This window comes from Columba livia, chromosome 2 (genome assembly GCF_036013475.1).
Source record: "Columba livia isolate bColLiv1 breed racing homer chromosome 2, bColLiv1.pat.W.v2, whole genome shotgun sequence".
Lineage (NCBI taxonomy): Eukaryota > Metazoa > Chordata > Aves > Columbiformes > Columbidae > Columba > Columba livia.
In genome coordinates, this window is record NC_088603.1 from 145,175,266 (window position 1) to 145,196,417 (window position 21,152).

The 21,152-nt window shown below is 35.3% G+C and overlaps 1 protein-coding gene across 6 annotated transcripts in view; it reads right to left on the reverse strand.

The window, feature by feature from the left end:
* Nucleotides 1-21,152, reverse strand: part of CSMD3 (CUB and Sushi multiple domains 3) — a 631,749-nt gene that overhangs the window by 12,501 nt on the left and 598,096 nt on the right. For all 6 annotated transcript variants that reach the window (XM_065054280.1, XM_065054281.1, XM_065054284.1 and 3 more), the window contains 7 exons: nt 19,247-19,420; nt 15,943-16,116; nt 15,632-15,705; nt 7,239-7,350; nt 5,714-5,893; nt 3,368-3,433; nt 1,143-1,301 (listed from right to left, as the gene is read on the reverse strand). In XM_065054280.1, coding sequence (XP_064910352.1) covers nt 1,143-1,301; nt 3,368-3,433; nt 5,714-5,893; nt 7,239-7,350; nt 15,632-15,705; nt 15,943-16,116; nt 19,247-19,420 — 939 coding nt within the window. The remainder of the gene's footprint in view (nt 1-1,142; nt 1,302-3,367; nt 3,434-5,713; nt 5,894-7,238; nt 7,351-15,631; nt 15,706-15,942; nt 16,117-19,246; nt 19,421-21,152) is intronic.

The window sequence follows — 21,152 nt, forward strand, 5'->3', positions numbered from 1 at the left end:
GGAAGAACTTTCCTCACTCTTTTTTCCAACAGGTTAATGTTTTGTTACTTCTTTCCTTGCTAACACCTATGGGATAAAGAGTGATCTTGAACTAATTCAAATAAATTCTTAAGAGATAAAAAAGATTAAAACCATCAGTGTCCAGCTTATACAGAACTATACATAAATTTTAGGCTTCTTCAGTCCTTTCAAAAAGCATTGTAGACAGATGGTGAAGCTTCAAGAAACCAAGTTCTGAGTAATAATATTGATTTCAGTTGTTTCTTCTATGCTCATTTGTATCCCTGTGCTGTAGCCTGCCACTCCTCTGGTGTGACAGGCCCATTGTTTGTGTGGCTGAGATGTCTGAATCAAGGGACTGACAGAGTTTGAAAAGCAAACAAAAACTATAAACCCAAATATTTTTTTTTAAGTATTTTTGTTTGCTTGCTTGTCAAGCCTTATCTGTAGTTTCTGATAATGGTTCACAGCATAGAAAACTCTGCATATTGTGCCAACATAAGCGTGGCAACAGTGCTCTGTGTGGCAGAGACTGTGGAATATCACAAACCAAGGTAGAAATACAAGGCTTCTTCTGAAACCACAACACAAAGAGCAGCTACTTTTTTCAACTATATCAGCTAGTCTAACAAGTGTCATCTCTCCTTGCGCTCCATGTTCATTAAGTATCTCTGCCTTGCTAGGTCAACACATACCAACCTCATCATACTGCTTGTTAGTCGCTAATAAGTTATTGTAGGGAAATTTTATGATTAAGAATTAAGGAACAATAATTTAAGTTTACACATATTATTTAAGGAAGAAATATGAGAATTTGGATGATTCTTTCACTTCTTATTGACTATTAACTCCAAATATAATAGAAACCTGGGAAATTTTAAAAAAGAGGAAAAGGTAGAAAAATCCCTATGTTTGAAAAGGAGCTGAACTAGAATGAAAATTTCTTTGATAAGCTAAAAAAATGTCAAGAAGATGTTAAAAGTCCGGGTATTATGCATAAAGTTACAGGGAACCAATATATATAAAGCAAAAAACAAACAAACAAACAAAAAACAAAACAAAAAACCCCACAAAAACAACAAAAAAACCCCCACAAAACAAACAAACAAACAAACAAAAGAACTAAGGTTTTTATCCCATACCTGACAGCAGCAATTCCATATTACTGTTTGTAAGTGTTGCATTTACTCTTCCTGAAGTTGCATTGAAACTGGTGACTGTCAAAGTCATGGGCTGTTTCTTGCTTTTGTAATTGTAAGATCCTTTCCATATATAATTTTGGGCAAATACATCATCAGGAACTATACAGACATCAAACATGTTTCAAATCATTTTGCAATATGTAGTACTTATGAAGTCAAACATCCAATAAAATATATGATAAATATCAGCATTTTCGCTGCTTTACCCTTGCTATTTTTCAGTCTATTAGGCATAATCTTCACATACAAAGCATAGAAACCTGGCATGAATATATATGAAAGAAATGTACTAGTACTGAAAAACCCAACAACAACTGTACCTTAACTTGTTCTTTTCCTCAAATAGGGACATGTCCTAAAATTAAACCAATTTCACAAAATCAAATTTAACAGCTGTAACCAAAAGATTAGATCTTTTCTATGCCAGCACAGACAGGCAGGGACATACAGCTAGGATTACATTTTGTAGAAATTAATATCAATTTAGATATAAAAAATTTTACAAGCATATTTAAATTCTATTATAAGCATTTTATTTATTACCTAGACATTTTTCTAACAGAAACCCCATATAGGCAGTTTTGTCCTGTCTTCAAATGTTTAAACATATTATGAGCTTCACCATAAAAAGAAGTCATAGACTGCAGGAAGAATAAATATGCTAGACTTTAACATTTAACATTTATTATTATCTAACTGTAAATGTTATGTAATGTTATTCCAGCAAGAATATGACTAAAAAAAAATGTTACCTATCCAGTAAAAACAGATACATGCAAATCTTTAAAATCTTAACAGAAGCTACCATTTAAACAATTAAATTGAAGGTGACTTAGAATAGGTTTACTGCACTTTCCAAAGGAAGTGTATCCAACTTAGACCTTTAACAAATAATCATTATTTAATATCAGTGCTTTCACATTATTTGTGGTCATTCACACTGATCTTAAAGCTGAGTTCATGTATGCATTGGCATCTGATGTCAGATAAACACAGAAGAGTAGTTACCCCTTTTTCTCCCAGTATATCCCAAAATTTAAGACTGGGGCATACTGGAATACCCTACAGTCTTCCTTCATCATTTATTTTATGGGTCACAGAGACAGATTGTAATCCCCATGGAGGATAGAAGAGCTTTCCTTGTATTTTTTTTGTGTATATATATGCACATATTTTTTGACAAGTAGACACATAAAAGAAAAACACCTAGGTACTGGGGCTGAAAGCCACAAGCAAGCAGACTGCATGGTGCAAACAGTCTGATGCTGTTGATTGGTGATCTGCCTGGAATTTCACTACTTTCAGGAAAACTGATCTTTATGTACTTTATTTGCAATTAATTGGGATTGTACAAAAAGCTTCTGAAAGAAAAAGAAAATAAAAGAAAAAAAAATATGACTGTCATGCAGCAGATCATTGATGAATGCAGTTTTGAAGTAGTGTACAACCTGCAATTATTTTTTTAAAGCCCCCCAAAGCTCCCTATGCCAGGGAATTACTTTTAAATTTTCATTCATTGGTAGACATTTAATAAGGTTATAGTCAAAGACTAATTTTAGTTAAGGAGCCTTCTCTCTTCAGAAAGTCTCTTCAGTAGAAAGAGAAACACTCCTCTTGGATCTAGTCAGGACATCCAAAGATAGTCTTCTTTAGCAAATCAGTTAAAATTGGAGTTCGCTTTAGCCAGAGTTAGAGAGACTACCTTCTCTAGGTTAAAATTAACTTTTTTGAAGGCTAAATTGAAGGTTAATACTGGAGCATTTAGATAAAGCAATTTAAATTAGCAATATGTAAAAGAACTCCAAGGCTGTGGAAAAAACTGTGAAACACAAAGGCTTTAAATTATCTCTAGGTTAGTAATACAGTTTCTGAATAGGTAAATTGCATTGGATCTTACTCAGAACATAGTTATTTCAGTGAAAACAATAACACTCTCATCACATAACAGTTAGAAATTGTATATGGATATAAATAATATCATGTAGTCTACATGGACTTAAACATTGGGGCATTATTTAATCAATGATGGTTTTGTTCTGTTAGTGTAATGCTTATTCTAATACCCTTTATTCATACTATGACACACGGTACAGTCTCACCAAATTGATTCTCATTGTCTTTTCTATATAAATTGTTTAAAACTGTATATACCTCAAAGTACTTACCACTTAGTTTGGGACTTGGTGTTCCCAAAGCTGGTCTGGGGTCCTTCACTAATATTTTGGAACCAGCTGTTAGAAAGAAAGAATGATAAAAAGATAAATCAGTAGCAAATATGTTACTCAGAAACTAAGAAAATAATTTCCATAATGCAAATTATTTGTTATGAAGGATATATATAAGTATCACAAGAGCACATGCCCATTGATTTTTTCCATTGTCACATTTTCTCCTAAGTTGGCTACCTGAATGCCACCAAGTCTTTTAAATACTAAGACAGTGTAAACTTTCACTTCAGAATCCAGATTTCAGAATTCACAGTCCTTGACTGTTCATATAATATGTGAGATGTCTTTCAATATGTCAATTAAGGCAAGTTATGTCATTCAAATCAGGATCTACATAAAATAGCAATACGAATAGTGCTTTGACTGGAAACAATGTAAAACCAAACAGTTAAGATATACATAACAAAAGTGTTCTAATTTGCATCTCTCTCCAGGACTTAATTATCTTCAACAGTACTGAGTGAGACATCTTGTGTTCAAGGCTGAGAACCTGAAGATACATACTTAATCTCATAATAATGTCTAAAGTAATTGTTTCTTTAAAAAACATATAAGTAACAGAAAGAAAGAAACAAATGATGCTGTTCACAGTATCTCCAGCTGCTCAGGTGATTTGAACACTGGAAATATGAGAATTTAATTTCTTCTCTGCTTAGAGCAGAAACTCTCCCACTGCTGAAGATGATGAACTAAATGCAATGGGACAGTGTCATTTCCTGCAACTAAAGCTATTTTATTTTGGAGAAACTAACTCAGATTCACTGGGCTATAAAGAAGACACACAATGCTGTCTCCCAATGTAGAATACTCTCATGCAATACTAAGTTCCATTCCCTGCTCCAATATTTTGTGTTTTGTATTTTGGAATTGCCTTTGAACCTAGGACTTTCCTCTCTGATTTATACTCTAAAAAAAAAAAAAAAGAAAAGCAACTTCTTTCTCTCTGAGTGGAGTATTTTTCTGCATAGAAAGGAAAGTTTAGCAAGAAGCACTGAGAATATTTTTCTTGAGAGCATTTTTTATCTTATTACAGAAGGCTTGCTCTTGGTATTCAGATTAAAACTGGCAAGAAACAAGGGCAGGGGTTGGAATTCAGCCTAAAGTTCTCATGGCCTGTTACTAATCTCTATTTCCTCTCTGAAAATAAACTTACTGAACTTCACTGAACATGGTTAACATGAAGGGTGTATTTCAACATCATATGCTTTTTGACTACATCAGGATCAGGTTAGAAATACATAGATCATACTTTCCAAAGGGCTTTAGCATAAAAAGCTGCCGAGTCAAGCAACATTGTCAAGGTAGATAAATTTCTAGTCAAGTTCACAACTGAAATTTTAAATGCAAGGTAAAATTAACATAAAAAATTTAAATACAGCCTTGGAGTTTAAGTTTCTAAATCCAGATATTTGTTGAGTAGGACTTTCAAGATTGCAGTTTTGTATTTAAAGGACCAAATTCTGGTTGAATTCCCCTACAGATCCTTTTAGAGCTCTCAACTGCAAATGTTTTATTCCTTTTCATCCATTTCCAAGCTATTTTTGCAAACTTCACAATCACAGGTGAACAACCTGACCTGGTGCCCTTCTGTCTTCCATAAGAGGTAAATGTTTCACTTCTTTGTAACACATAAGATAGAAAAAATTTAGAAGATATTTTACTTTGTCTAATTATAATTAATACTTTGCAATATGTTGCTCATTCTTCTATTTCTCTAATGCTAAAGAGAAGGTGAGAACTCTGGTCTTAAAAACTTTGCATTTCTGTAACATTTTATCAGGGCATTGGGAAACTAAGTTATATGCCAGGGTAGATACAGTTGTAGGTACCATCAAATAATTTAAAAAAAATAAATCTCAAAAAGGTTTTTTACTGTCAGATAGGACAGCTAATACTAACATCATAAGCAGAAAATTCTTGGATCAAAATACAATCACATTTGGCCTTCCATAGCACTTCCTGAGTACTGAACAAGTCATGAGCTTTCTAGCAGCTTGCTTTCTACCATTTTCCTGAGGGTCTGCTCTCTTTTCTAAAAGCAGGTGTTGCTCAAGCATTTGGCCTCTAAAATTCTATTTGGAATTGACACCTCTCAGCATGCAAATTAAAGTCAAGTACACAAAAACACATGTCGCGTTAAACACAACTGGCAAAGGATTAGAATTATCCTCTTAGATATTCTCCTTCCTTGTTGCCCTTGCCATTCTCCCTTAACCTATTAGACTATAAGAACATCACTGAAATATGAATGATGAGAGATACAGTGGGAAACAGAAGAGTTACCTTCACAAACTGGAACCTTCCCAGTCCATGTGCCATCAGACCTACAGGCTCTATGCTCTGATCCTCCTGCCAGGAAGAAACCTGGCTGACAAGTGTAAATCAGTGTATAACCAAGCAAGGGAAGATCCATTCCTGCAACATTAGCATGAATTGGTGTTTCTGGCTGTTTGCAGCTGTGAGCTAGAACGAAAAGAGAAAATATCCTTCAGACAAAATGGTGACAATAGTTCTGGAAAAATAATCTCTACCCATTCTGGCAGGCAACTTATGAAGAAAAAGGCATCAATACATATATTAATATATTATGATTCACATTAAAAATTACTACATAGTCTATAAATTACTATCCTGAGCCTGTAAATACACTCTTGAAAATGGACCTTTCAATTTAATGGGACCAAAAGCCAACTTAAATGAACTTGCACAACCAAAATTAATTGTGTGCATATGTGAACACAAACAGTGCACGTTACCACAGTTAAAAGCAATCGTGGCTTGTGACCTACATGACTTATGATATCTGTGCAGCATTGAGTAGCAGTAAATAAACAGATCATTTGGAAAACACTACGAAAGGTCAAGGAAAAATTGTGAGGCATGTTTTAAATATCAGGCAGCAAAATTAATTACCGTTTCTAATCTCATGAAAGTGTTTTATATCTTTAACAACAAGAATCTGGGAGTCTTGTGTTATCTCAAAAACAGCATACATCCAAGAGCAGAGCTCACCTTTCAACACACTAAGCTAGTGATTTGCTGATTGCTTAGGGGGAACGCTAGCACCAACTGAAACATTAAAATGGTTTTCCTCTGTGGAAATTCTCTTCAAACACCAGAGTGATTCTATAAGGTCAGACCTTATGACGTAAGACTATTTCCAGAAAAATACAGCTGGCTAGCTGAAAAACTACAAAGATTAACCATTATGTTATACCTTCAGTATATTAACACTATTTACCAAAGTGTAAAAGATCTGAGAAATTAAATGTTACTTCCTGTAGCAAGTAGGAATATCACCCCAATTTCAGATTCAAAAATTTCAAATTACAAACCCTTTTTCCCCTCTTCTTAAAATACCCTGACTCCTTAGATGGGAAACAGCTCAAACACTTCGCTACAACTGATTGTAGCTATCTGCTCCAGTACAAGTTAGGGTTGTGCAGGGTTTTCCTCCATATCCTATTCTAACCATCTCCTCCCAACTCTTTCACTGTCTTCATTGGAAGGGTTGCTACCTCTTAGATAGAAACTAATTTCAGCATCTCTCTGGATGAAGAGATGTATATAAATCTCATTATTTTGCATTGTGTTTCTTTTAATTCTACAGCCGTTCATAGAAAAATTCACTCACAAAATCACAATTCTTGCTGCTGGAAGCTAACAATGCTAATTTTTATTAACTCTAAGTTAATAAAACTGTATCAATGAAGTTAACTTTATAAAAATATTCCTGCAATTAAATAGCCTGGATTAAAAAAAAAAAAAAAAAAAAAAAAGATAGATCAAAAATCTATCATTTACTTACGTATACATTCTGGCTGGATTCCACTCCATGTAAGATCAGGAAGGCAAGTTCTTGTTGTTGAACCATGCAGAAGGTGTCCTTTTTTACATTGAAATTGAACAACATTTCCTACCTGTTGAAAAGCAGAAAACACAGTAATATTTTTATGAGGAAACATGAGTATATTTTCTTTTGAAGTCCTCCATGGAAGACAATCTAAACCTTGTCTTCTGTGGTCTTTCTGATATATTGGCTTGGGCTCAGAACAGTTAGGGCACTGTGAGTTTGGAAACCAAGCTTGTTGTGACTTTGTAGCTCTGGACCAAGGAGGAGCCAGTCAGGCAATCTTGCAGCAAACCAGGGAGGTCACAGAGTTTAAATGTGTAATAGATTCTGCTGGACCTTTCCTGAACTAGATCGCCCTTTTGTGGAATGCTGGATGAATTCACAAATTATAATGAGAAATATTTCATTACATTATACAAGACCTGGTCAACAACTTTGTCTTATGTTTCAGAAACTATAATGCTCCATAATATTTTAATTTTGTTTTTTGATGACAAGAGCTAAAAAAAGAATTGTTCTTTATACCACACAGATAATAGAAATTGGAACGCAGGTACATCAAAATTTACAATAGCAATTCATCTGAGATTAATTTTTAATTATTATTCTTATTATGGGTATGTGTTGCATAAAAAGGAAAATAGAATTCTTTAGTCAATAACAGTTTCTGCACAAACATAACATGGAATAACTTGTTTAGCATGTCCAGTCCTGGTGACATTGATGAAAATGCAAATAATTCAATTTCCATCAAAAGCAGGGAAATTATGTTACAAATATATCACTCAGAGAGTAGTTTATTACATGCAGTGTGTCATTAACTCAAATATTAAGGTGCATAGATCACATCTACTCTTCTGCACTGAACTGTATTTATCAACTCACGTTTAATCAAAAAGTTGAAAACTTAGAACTGTCTGTGACAGCACATTTATGGATCTGTTTGTGTGGTTTGTTTTGTTTACTTTTTTTTTGTTGGTTGTTGTTGCTGTTTGGTTTTGGTTGGGTTTTTGTTTGCTTGGTTTCATTTTTTTTTTCTTTTCCTTATTTTGTATAAATGTATAACACTTGATTCAAATTGATATTCAAAGGAAAAAAGTGAATTCCTCAACAATACTTTAGTCCTGGGAAACAGCATTTCCCTGCTACAACTGGTCATTTGAAACTTTATAGTACTATTCCATTTCAGCTCAAGTTTCTCATCAGAACAAAATTTAATAATAACCTATGAACTACGAATAGTAGTTCTTCAACACAGTACATTATTTAAAATTGAACTCGCCTTTTTTACCTCTTTACTGTGCTCACTGAACTATGTAATTATTTTTAAAAGCTTTTGAAGAAAATACACTAAATCATTTTCACAATTAAGTATGAAGTGGGAAAATACTAAAAATTTTAGAAGTTTCACCAAGCAGAAATAGTACTTTTTTTTGTGCAGTAAAGATCTTAGTTAAAACAACCACCACTAATAAATTACTTTAAAACAAGTACTAGTCTTATAAAGGATTTCTTAATTTCAGTAATCTGCCTCTGACAAAGCAATGTCCATCCACAGCTGTGGAAGTAACACCTGCTCTATTTAATCTTTAGCTATCAAGGAAGACAATACTTTGATGATGTTTCTAAAACCAGGACCATTTCACAATTGTTCCCACAAAAAAATCCGACCAAAACCAAATCTCAGCTTAACTGTTAAATGTACTTTCTTCATATATATCTGAATAGGTATTCTATTTTCTTTCTGCATTATTCTTTCAAAGCTGACTCTATGATCATCCTGAATATAAAATATTTAAGAAAAAATATAATTGTTTTGTGATGTGGAGTAGCTGGACATCACGGAAGTCAATGAGGTAAGCAGGTTAATTGGGCACTTACACTCAGGTGCCTCATTTTAAACTGTAAATAAGCTAGAGATTCAAGCTCTAGTAGTCAACAGCAACTCCAGAAATAGATACTGTATGGCTTTAACTGCTTAACTACACTACTTCACTTACTTTTAATTAACATTTTATGTGTTACGTTCTCTTTTTTTTTGTGATTCTACTCATCAGGAATGGTCTGAGCAGAAAGTTCATACTTTTTTAGTTGAAGGGGCTGGAAAATCAAGTCCACAAAGTCTTTACACTTACAGGACTCTATGGATAACAGTGAAAAAAGAAAGGAGGTGATTTTTTATTAACTTTCTGTAATTTATCTTTTATTTAGCTGCCTATTAATGACTCTGGATTATGAAGTGAGTCTTCTGCTTGACAGATAAATTGAAGGAAAACTGTTCACCTAAAGAGAAGAACCAAGAAATACACAGTTTTGTTTGTTTGTTTTTCCACTGTGTGCCGATCTTCACTGCAGCTCTGCATTACCATACGGCTTCACTGAAGCTTTGTTGCCTAAGTATCAAACCAGTTATTTTGTGGTAGAACAGTGAAGTAAGGAAATGGCTCAAGTTGACAAGTAAGTGGAAAGGCTGAGCTGCTAGCATTCCAGAATTTAAAATAAACAAACAAACAAACAAAACCACCAAAGACACAAAACCCGCCCCCCCCCTCATGAAATCTCAAAACAAACCACTGTTTATATTGCAACCAGCTATTGCAATACCAACATTTCTACCCAAAAGAGTAACTGCTGGCGAAACTGTTTTCCTTATTTCCTCAAAAAACAAATGGGTGACACCTGTATTATCCTTGTTAGGGAAATACAACCTTTAAATATGTAAGTCCCAAGAGCATCACAAAAAATAAAACAGTTGCCCAAGTAATTAACAAGTTTCTAGAAGTGCTGCCATGCTATTCAAAATAATTAACACATAAATAAATGAATGAGGCTCCCTGCCCCTAAAACAAAACCTACAATGATAAGTAATTACTAAAAATAATAATGATTTTAAAAAGTAATATGCAAATTACTTTTGGCGTTTATTTTGCAATATTGTTGTGCCAGAGGCAGCAGGTGGCGCTACAATACAGCCGTCTATGGTCTTAAAAAATTCCCAGTCTTGAGGTCTTCTAATTTGTTTCAACAATAAGCTATTACGTGCAGAATGAGCTATTTACCAATAGCGTGATGTGGTATTGAAGAATACAGGCCTGGCACTGGAACAATAGCAAAGGTTCTTGAGAATTGGAGGCACAGTATACTGTGAAAAAGACTACAGCTGTGAGTATGATAAGAGATAAGATAACAGTGTCGGGGAAAGGGACCTGGGGGTCTTGGTGGACAACAGGATGACCACAAGCCAGCACTGTGCCCTTGTGGCCAGGAATGCCAATAGCATCCTGGGGTGTATTAGAAGGGGGGTGGTTAGTAGGTCAAGAGAGAGGTTCTCCTGCCTCTCTACTCTGCCCTGGTGAGACCACACCTGGAATATTGTGTCCAGTTCTGGACCCCTCAGTTCAAGAAGGACAGGGAACTGCTGGAAAGAGTCCAGCACAGGGCAACAAAGTTGATCAAGGGAGTGGAGCATCTCCCATATGAGGAAAGGCTGAGGGAGCTGGGTCTCTTTAGCGTGGAGAAGAGGAGACTAAGGGGTGACCTCATTAATGTTTACAAATATATAAAGGGTGAGTGTCATGAGGATGGAGTCAGGCTCTTCTTGGTGACAACCAATGGTAGGACAAGGGGTAATGGGTTCAAACTGGAACACAAGAGGTTCCACTTAAATTTGAGAAGAAACTTCTTCTCAGTAAGGGAAACAGAACACTGGAATAGGCTGCACAGGGAGGTTGTGGAGTCTCCTACTCTGGAGACATTCAAAACTTGCCTGGACGCCTTCCTGTGTAACCTCATCTAGGTGTTCCTGCTCTGGAAGGGGGATTGGGCTAGATAATCTTTCAAGTTCCCTTCCAATCTCTAACATTCTGTGATTCTGTGAGGTGTAACACAGGTTCAGCACTAGAGACCCCACTACTGTGAACAACTTTATCCATGGTCTCTTAAAGAAATGCAGCCCTGAACAGAATCAGGTTTCAGGGGTAAAAAAGAACAAGTATCTAACACAGGTGAAATGTACCTTATATATAGGTGCATTTGATTCAAATATAATGTGGAGATGCAGTGTGAGTGGTGTAAAACTGTGTTAGAAACGTTACATAAAATGCCAGGTAAATCAAGAATGACAGAGACTGGGGGAAAGAAAAAAAAATTAAAAAAAGAGTCACAATCACATTCCTGTCAGTTAATCACTCCAGGTTCTGACACTAACATCCCCCACTGACACTAGACTGAAGCAGAAGGAACCAGGAAAATTACATGCGGTCTGATAAGGCTTAAATTACATTTTCATTGATGCAGTGATGATCCCAACTGTGCTAATAGAGACAGCTATACTGTGGTAGTACAGCATTTCTCTTGGAATTTCATCCGAAAATTCAATCAACACTAATGCTTTTATAAGTATTACATTCACAGAAGTATATTATTTGCAAGGTTGCTCTCAACATCTGTAGATCAAGTTTCATATGGAATTTCATAAAATAGAACCTGAGACCTAACGCAGGGCTACTACTATTTTAATGTGGCTATTTTACTTTCTAAATTCAGACTGCCTTTTGGCTTCCTTCAGGTTTTAATGTAGCGGAAAACAGCTGAATTTCTACAAAAACATATGCTAGAAAAGTATAAGAAGTAATAAATCTTACGTATATGACTGATTGATATAAGCCATTCTAAACTGTTTCTTCAATTCAGTAGTCTCTTGTGTTACAGTAGCTTATGGTGAAAGTGCTATAAGCAATTTTCTATGCTACCAGTAATATAGCTGAAAAAATTTTTCAAAACCACAGTTTCTTTCGAGGGAGAAATTTTTTTTCAAGATTACAGATGAAGTCAGGATCCACTAAGTTCTAAAGACATTTTGTCTTCATTATAGTGCACTGTTAAGGTAGATCTGTCAAACCAAGAATACTCAGATGAAAGGTAAGTATCCTACAAATACATATTCATAACAATTAAAGCAGGTAATGCTACTCATTTCCATGCCATGCCTGATATCGAAGTAGTACAAAACTGTTACTTTGATGTTATTTGACCACACAAGAACCTGATCTATTTCTGCCTGCTGAAATCAATACCAAACAATAAAATATATGCAAAAACCTGTTACCTCTTTGTAACACAGCTCCTATTTAACAGTTGAAACACACTCAAATGTGAGATGGTGATATTTGTGCTTTTGTTAGTGTAGGTTCCAGGACAGGAATTTAGGTTTTGATAACCCTTTGAGTCAAGCCTGGAATTATCTTGTATGTGCCTGAACTTTCAATGCAATCAATGAGATGGGAAAACAGATAATCAAGAGTGGGGGAAACAACAACAAGAAAAATAAAGTGCTGTGGAAGTTCACAACTTGACATTAGTATTGAGAAGAGCAAGTGACACTCAGCCATATAGTCTGGTAAAAGAGGAAGTATTGTCATTTGTTGCAAAGTACTTAAAACAGGGTTTCACATGTGAAGACTTGAATTCTAGTGTCAGGCTACATCTTGATTTTTTTTATGAGACAGAGACATAAATTTTAATATTAAAAATTTAGTCACTTAAGTGACCATATTAATATTAGTTTAAATGTGAAGTATTAAAGAGATTTAAAAATAATAAATTAAAAAAAGACAAACACACCAGAAAAAAACAACTAACCCAGACTGTTCTTTTTTTCCTTCTTTGGACATTTTTTATTTGAGTCAGAAAATCTTCTTATGTATTCAACAGTAACAAAGCCTTGTTATGCGTTTTCCAACTGCAAAACATTTTGCTTAATTTTGCATAAGCTCTTTAGGACTATTTTTTCAAATGCTAGGCAATAGATCTATCAGACAAAAAAAAAAAATCAAAGGCATCTCATCTTCAGTATTCTGGCATAACTTATAACTTGGAATAATTATTTACTTTTCTGCTACAGATGGAAATAAAAGTCACTGTTATCCCCTTCATACAGGATGTTAATTATAGCATAAAATAAACTAATTTATAATATGTTCATGGTTTAAAGAAGCCATAACGTTATTGGATATACAGTAATGTAATATTTATTTCCAGAATCTACAGACAATAACTTGTCTAGAACTGATAATTTCCACTGTGATTTTCACCTAATAAAGAGCTAAACTCAGCTTCATCTGTGTGAAAGACAGTCCTACCCTGTTCCGTATTAACTAAGCAATCATATTTGGAGTAAGCAGAAGTTGTAGGCAGACAGTTACTGTGTGAAACCAAATTCTCTGTATGAGTGTGAGGACAAGCTGCTTGCTAGGTAAGGAGACAATAGCTCACACAGTTTAAGTTTGCTAGGCACTAACCTTGTATCTGTGGGATCAAGGCTGTAAACTCTGCCAGCAGCTACACTTCTTTTAAAAATTATTTATCAGCTGACATTTTGCTTGGTATTTTGACAGTTCCATGTGAGCTGTGAGTGATACTTTCATTCACAACTACAACAACTACGTGACAAATGAGAAAAGTCTACATTAGGCTCTTCAGTGACAGAAAACTCATTAGTATGCCAGAGAAACTGTGACAACGAAATTGTAGAAAATGGTCTTTGCAATCATTCATTTCTTACACAGGTGAATAAAGACTTGCTCTCTAGCCTAATACTGTACCATACCCAAAGGAAGCTAGCCCAAGGACTGCCCCTGTATATTCTTCCTTGCCGTGAAATCGCACTCCATTCTCTGGAGAAAACCTAGATAATTGTATTACCACTCACATATGATTGCAATCTAGCACAATCTGAAAACCCAAAGATTGCTAACACAATCACTAAGCACAATGAGTACTGCATAAAGGCCACCAACATGACAAACCAAATAAATTTTTGGCCATGAAACTTTGAAAAGTCATTAGCTAATATCGTTGAATTTAAAAACTAATTTAATGTTGTAAATCTGTTTAAATTACAAACAATGCTTTCTTGCATTTCTGGGAATCTGCAGTTTTTATTTAACTCTTACCCTCAACCTTACCCACAGCACCATATACAACCTGGGAGCTGCTAGCTTACTCTTCTGCCTAGTCCTCTTCACATGTCTGGAGCTTTCAGCCCTGGCACCAAATACAGATGTAGCATGATAGTTTATATGCTTTTTTAGTTGTTTCCAGCTGCCTTATCAGACTTCTAGCAAATTTTAGGGCTCATTTTTGCATCTGTACAGCATTCACCGATGAAAATATCTCACTGACATCACTGTTTTGTGTGATTCAGAAGATCAGAAATTCAGAAGCATTTTCAGTTTCACAATTCTGCTTCTAACGGAAGCATATACAAACACCATTTGCCAGAACACTCCCTTGTAGAAAAGGTGACCAACATCCTCCTGGCCTGTAGCAAGCAGAGAATTGCCAGCAGGTTGAGGAGGGTGATTCTTTCCCCCTGCTCAGCACTAGTGAGAAACAAGTGGGTGCTGGGCCCAGTGCTGGGCTCACCAGTGCAAGAGAGACAGGGACAGACTGTACTATGTCCAGTGATTGGCCACAAAGGTGATTAAGAGACTAAAGCATCTGGAATACAAGATGTGGTTGAAAGGGCTGAGATTGTTCAGACTGCAAAAGAAAGTTTCAAGGAAAATGTTATTAGAGTGTGTTAAAACTTAATGGGGGCAGGAAAGGTGATAAAGAGAAACTATTTTTCAGCGGCACCCAGTGACAGCACAAGAGGCAATAGGCACAAATAGGCACAGAAATTCTGTTTAGGAATAAGAAAAAGCATTTCCACTATAAGGATGATCAAACTCGGAACAGGTTTCCCAGAGAGGCTGTGGAGTCTCCATCCCTGGAAATGCTCAAAACCACCTGAACACAGCCCTGATCAACCTGCTGTAGCTGACCTTGCTTTGAGAAGCAGGGATTGGTCTAGAAGCTCTCCAGAGGTGCTTGTCATCCTCTGTGACCCTGTGATTCTTTTATGGTCACATATTTTCTAAATGTAACAAAAGAATTGTTCTCAGGAAAAAAACAAAACCAAAAAGCCCACAGAAAACAAAAACAAACAAAAACGCACTGTTTTTTACAGTATGTCTACACTAGCAGTTTGTTACACTGTATAAACACTTTTAAGGAGAAAAAAACTACTTGATAAACCATAGGGAATTCTTATATATTGGTGTGGAGATATTGAACTCTTTCAAGGTGAAATCAAGCAGAACTCTGTCACCAGGGTTTCAGGTAGCACATTGCTAACAGGGAAACAAGGCCTAGAAATAAGAAAACACAGCAACACTCCAGCAGCCAGCTCTTTCACATTGTAAACAGTTTCTGGACCTCAAATCAGAACTTTCTAGATTTTGAGGTAGTATAAAAATATTTTAATATGCAAGTTAATTAAAAGAACATTTTAAAAAGTATTCTACCTGATAGCCAAATGTGTTGTTTTGTGACCCATGCCTTGGGACTCCTGGATTTTCACATGCTGTACGAGTAGGTTCTTAAAAAAATACAATATATTAAAGACAAAACAAATTACAGTATTTTAATGCAATCAAACTTCTTCAACAAAATGCAATAAGCCAATGGGAGAAACTAATATAAAGTGACTTGATTCTCAGAGAGTATAGAACACCACTAGGATAATTCAAAATAGCTGAAAACTCCTAGATTAACTTAGCCGGAAAAGGAATAATAAGTGTTTCAATAAATTTCAATAATATGGGTGTAACCTTACCTATGCATCGAGGAGAAGAACCACTCCACATGCCATCTGCTTGGCAAATCCTGGTGCTGGAGCCAACCAAAATAAAAGGAGGATTGCAGCTGAAAGACACTTCTGATTGATAGATGAAGCTTTTGCCTTCTCTTTTCCCTTGAGCAGGTACTCCAGGGTCACCACAAAATTTTGCTGTGAGAAAAGATATGATATAAGTGGAATGTGTCATTTACTAAAATACACAAAAGTAACATTTACCTGAATTCTGTGAAGCAGTTACTCTGAATGTTGTATTTGTTTTATTAAATACAAGTCAAATACAGAAACATTTAATATGAATTCCAAGAGAGAATAGATGATAGGCAATATTTAGTCTGCTTCAGTTTGCTAGCAGTTCAGAATACCTACATTGTGGGCTTGGACAGTAGCTTGAACATGACACTCAAGGTTACACAACATATTTTATTAAGGCCCAAATATCCACAGTTTACCACAGTCCCAAAACACATAAGTCTGCAAATCCTCCTATAGGCAGCAATCAGAAAGTGTACCAAACCTTTACGTCAATATCCTGTCTTCTCCTGCTTTCTCCCACCTAGCCAGTGCTCAAAATTTTTTGTGTGATTAAAGGATTTTTCAGACGTATTTTAGGAATCATACATTCTTGTTTCCTCATTGTTTACTGAAAGATAACATTTGGTATGTATGGAAGTAGAAGACATGACAGTACAGTTAACAAAAAAATATAATACACAGTAAAGGCATTTCAGCAGCAATCTGCAAGTCAAACACTAATAAACTGGTGTTAGGTGGGATGAATTTGGCTAATGAGAACATATTCTTAAATTTATCTTCTTACTTTATATCTATTTCTTATTTCTATATATATTCCTTATTTCTATAGCATAGCATAGCATAACTAAGCAAATGCACTGCTGACAAATTTACTGGCAATAATTCTGCAATACATAGTATTGATCACTGTCAGAAGAAGGATTTTGAAAAAATGATTCAAGAAATGCAATCAACTGTGGTAAACCCTATGCCATCAGACACATTATTCCCTGACACACCATTAATTCCAATATTGTAGAGTCTACTTTCATACCAAACACAAAATGCTGTAATATACCCCCAAAGAAGAAAATACTAGCACAGATGTTTGCAATCACATATTTCTAAAAAGACATGTTGTAGCAACAGTGGATTTTTCTGCTCTATCTTTATCTTCTACAAACAACATTTCTAAGATCTCAATCTTCATCACCTATGCCTTAAGCTTCCCAAAGGACCTGCTCACATGAAATGCTTCTGCCCTCTTCCTCTTTCTGCAGACACTGACTGTATGGGAAATCCATGTACACACATGTTGTTGAAGAAAAAGGAAGTAATCTATACATACCAGAAATGTACACTGCTTAATGGCTTTAAGTGGAATGAGACTGTCTGCAGAATTATAGGCCAAATTCTGAAAAGATACATGAATTGGGAATAGTGCCACACAGTGAACTTCATTGTCTGATTGACAGATCATGGTTTTATGGTTTCGGCAAACTGGAGGTTCTGTGAGTGCTCCCACTCCCAATGAAGATATTTTCCTGTGGACTCTGAGAGCCTTTGACAGTGATAGGATCATGTAGCTCTGGCACTGGAGCTGTGAGGTAAGTTTCATTCTTCAAAGACATTAACTGATTAACAAGCTATATCTGTAGTTTGGAATTTTCAGGCTTAGGCCTATTTCTTTTTTTTTTAATCATATATTGCCAAGCTTATAAAAACAACAGTCTTTTACTGAAATTACTATATGAATAATTAAGCAGACAAATTTACTGTGTCATAGATGACAAACGCTCGAAGATGTGACTATATTCCATTCTGAATAATTATTCAATGTTATAACTATACCTTGCATGTCTTCAGCTACAGGCTCTACAGAACCAATCTGGAAACTAAATTTCTGATGTTAAGAACTGCTTAACAATTGTTCATTGAAAATGACTTTCAACAGCTCCCTCTCATTTCTGCCAGATGGCAGCCAGTCTAAGCTCTTTGACAAGCACTGGCTGCCAATTGTTTTCTCTTGCAAGCCAATGAGTAACCATTGCCCATCAACAACATTCAGTTAATGCAATCTCTGGATGAAACAGCCTTTAATTTCCAGGCAGCTGCATTCTGTGCTAACTATACCTTTTAAAAAGTTTAAAGGTGGAGCCCCTTTGTCACAGCATATTGTAGTATTGAGTATTTTAACCTGAAAGATGGTGAATATCTTATGATATCCAAAAGTGAATGTAAGGACACAATATTTCAATCAAGAAAAAATGATGAAAATAATTTTACACAGCCTTTGATGTTCATAATATAGTGGACTCTAGAAGATCTCCATCTAGAGAACTTGAACAATAAACTTTTTGTTGTTTTTTTTTCTTCCAGAAGAAGTGCCTTTCATCATGCTCCAGCTATGGCACATACTGTTTCAGCAGCAATCAGCAACCATTGTTGATGATATGAGAATATCATCATGAAAAAGAGGAAAAGAAAATATCACCTATATGATATGCTTTCATAGTGGTAGGATATAGCCAAAACAGAGAACATTTTTGAAAGACAGAGATGAACAATGCAGAAAATAGTAAAAGAATGGGGAACTGAGTTTTGCAACATTACCAAGCCATTTGGCAAGCTCAGATACTTAGCAATCTCAAATTAAACTTCAGAAACTATAAAGCCACAAAGATGAAATTATCCTCTTTCAATTAGACTCCTTGCTCAAGACCATCACATAGTTTCAGTGGTATAGATATTTTACAAATAAATACAGAACTTTTTTATTCAGTGCAATAATTGAATATCTCTCAGAATCAAGAACCACCCTGGGGCCTAGTCAATATTATCAACAGAAAAAAGCTCTGATATCAGAGAAAAAATTAGGATGAGTAATGAGCAAATAAGAGAGATTATAATGAAACCTCCCCTATTCTATATGTAGCTGGATCTGAAAATAAGACACCACCTCTCAATCTTGTTTTGCCGTGGATCCTTTGTATGCATTGTCTGCAATATTTTTTGTGTTTGTGTTTAAGGCTTCCTATATGCTCATAAAGGATCTACAGATATTCCTACATCTTCCTCAATCTACAAATTATGTTACAGTTTTAGAAAATATAGAAAGATTGTGTTTGTCCCAAGTTTGAAATGAACTGAGCCACAGATAGGAGAGGGACTGGGGGGAGGAAAGGAAAAAAAAATATGAAAACTTTAAAGAGGAAAAAGAGCAATATAGTTGATTAACGAAATACAGAAGCATAAAGTAAATACTTACGCAAGCACTGAGGTACTTCACCACTCCATGTTCCATTCCCAACACAAGTCAAAACAGCAGGAAAAGAGAGTTCATATCCTGGAGAGCAGACATAACTAATGCTAAATCCCCAGTCCAGGTTTGTTCCTTCCAGTCTTCCATTAGAGATCTGCGGAGGAGTTGGGCAGGTAACAGCTGCAATAATATTCAAAATAATTAGGTCCAGCTGCTGTAAATATCCCTAGTGTACACAATTACTAGAAGAACCATATGTGCTAATTTCACCTTTTTTAGAGGACAATGTAGTCAGGACATGCTATCTTCCTCACTGTATTCTTGCTACATTCCCTGAAGTTAGTACTTCTGATTTCCTCCACTTAGGAGAGAGTGGCTGATTGATGAAGTATCTTAAATAAAACAGGCAGCTCTATGAAACCAAATAGGAAGACTACCTAAAAATCGTTATGGAAACTATGAAGTATGCAACATTTATTCATAGTACACTACAAAATTATTTGTTTTGTCTGTTTAGACAACAGAGAGTATAATTATCTTTAGTTATGTGGTAATAGTCAAATACTTTCTTCCTGTTAACCAGCTTAGGCATTTGCTAGATTTTACTGCCCAGGGGTTAAAATCCAGGATGATTTCTCCAAAATATTACTTGAAAACCTGTTTTTAAGTACCACAGTGAGGTAACCTATTCATCAATAGGTCATCACCAAAAAGCATCTAGCTTCTAGCTAAACAAAGAAAATTTAAAGATTTGTAACATCTTGAAATTGTCAGTGTTGCTACCTCTAAGAAGGCCAACAAGAAGTATTTTAGTATAGTTTCTCATTTCCAGGCCTCCAGGAAAGAAACAGAAACATCTTCTACTTATTTGTAGGAAAGAGGACTGAAAAACACCACAGGAAGACAGTAGAACTAAACAGACATAACTGTGGTGATGAAGATAAAAAGTGCTATTCACTGGATAATGGCACAGTAATAGGCAACTGCTAATTGATAACTGAAGGAAAAAAAAGCTATAAAAGAAGTTAAAGGAAAAAAAATCTGAATTGAAAACAGAAAGGGGAAAACTCAGGCCAAAGTTAGTAGAATGAATGAGAAAGAGAAAAGTGGGTAAAAAAAAAAGAAAGGTTGGCAGAAACTGTATTAGCAAAAGAGAAAGGAAGCAAATGCAACTAGTATGATTTATTTTAGTGGAGGCAGTTGGGGTAAACGAGAAGAGGTGGTGACTAAAAATAAAGCAGAAAACATAGATCATAAGAACAGAGGACATGAAAAGATACACTCATAACCTTCAAACTTTTGTTTAGACAGCTGTCATCTTGCAGACTTAAAAGAAGTTAGAGGCACCGGATCAAGAGTGCTGTGTATTTGAATGTGATCTGCAGAAGGTTCACTATGTACCATTTCTCCATTCTTGTAATACACTTTAATGAGAGAATCTCAGCTATTTACACCACAAAATGTGCTGCAGTATCGTTCATGGCTGTTTGAGAATGCTGGATGAAAGTAGTACTATTATCAAATACTAATACCTTACCAACTTGTAAACCAAAACTAAATTTTAAGACCCTATTCTTGTTTCTTTCTATTTCTCTTACTCTGGTTCATAGCCTAAAAAATACACTAAACAACCAACCCAAAAAAGGACATGGTAGCTTTTGCCACACTTTCATGATACTTTAATAAGTCAATATAAGTACTCTCAGCAGCTAAAGTCTCTTTGCATTCTCTAAGAGCTTCATGATTAGTCCTTTCAAAAAAGATCTGTATCTTTTTACTTCTGAGCTGAACATTAGAGGAAAAAATACTAGTCAATAATTAGGAAAAGAGACAGAAGAAGTAGAATGAAAGTACGTGTAATATCAGAATTTTAGAATCAGAAAATCAGAATATCAGAACAATACCCAGCAAA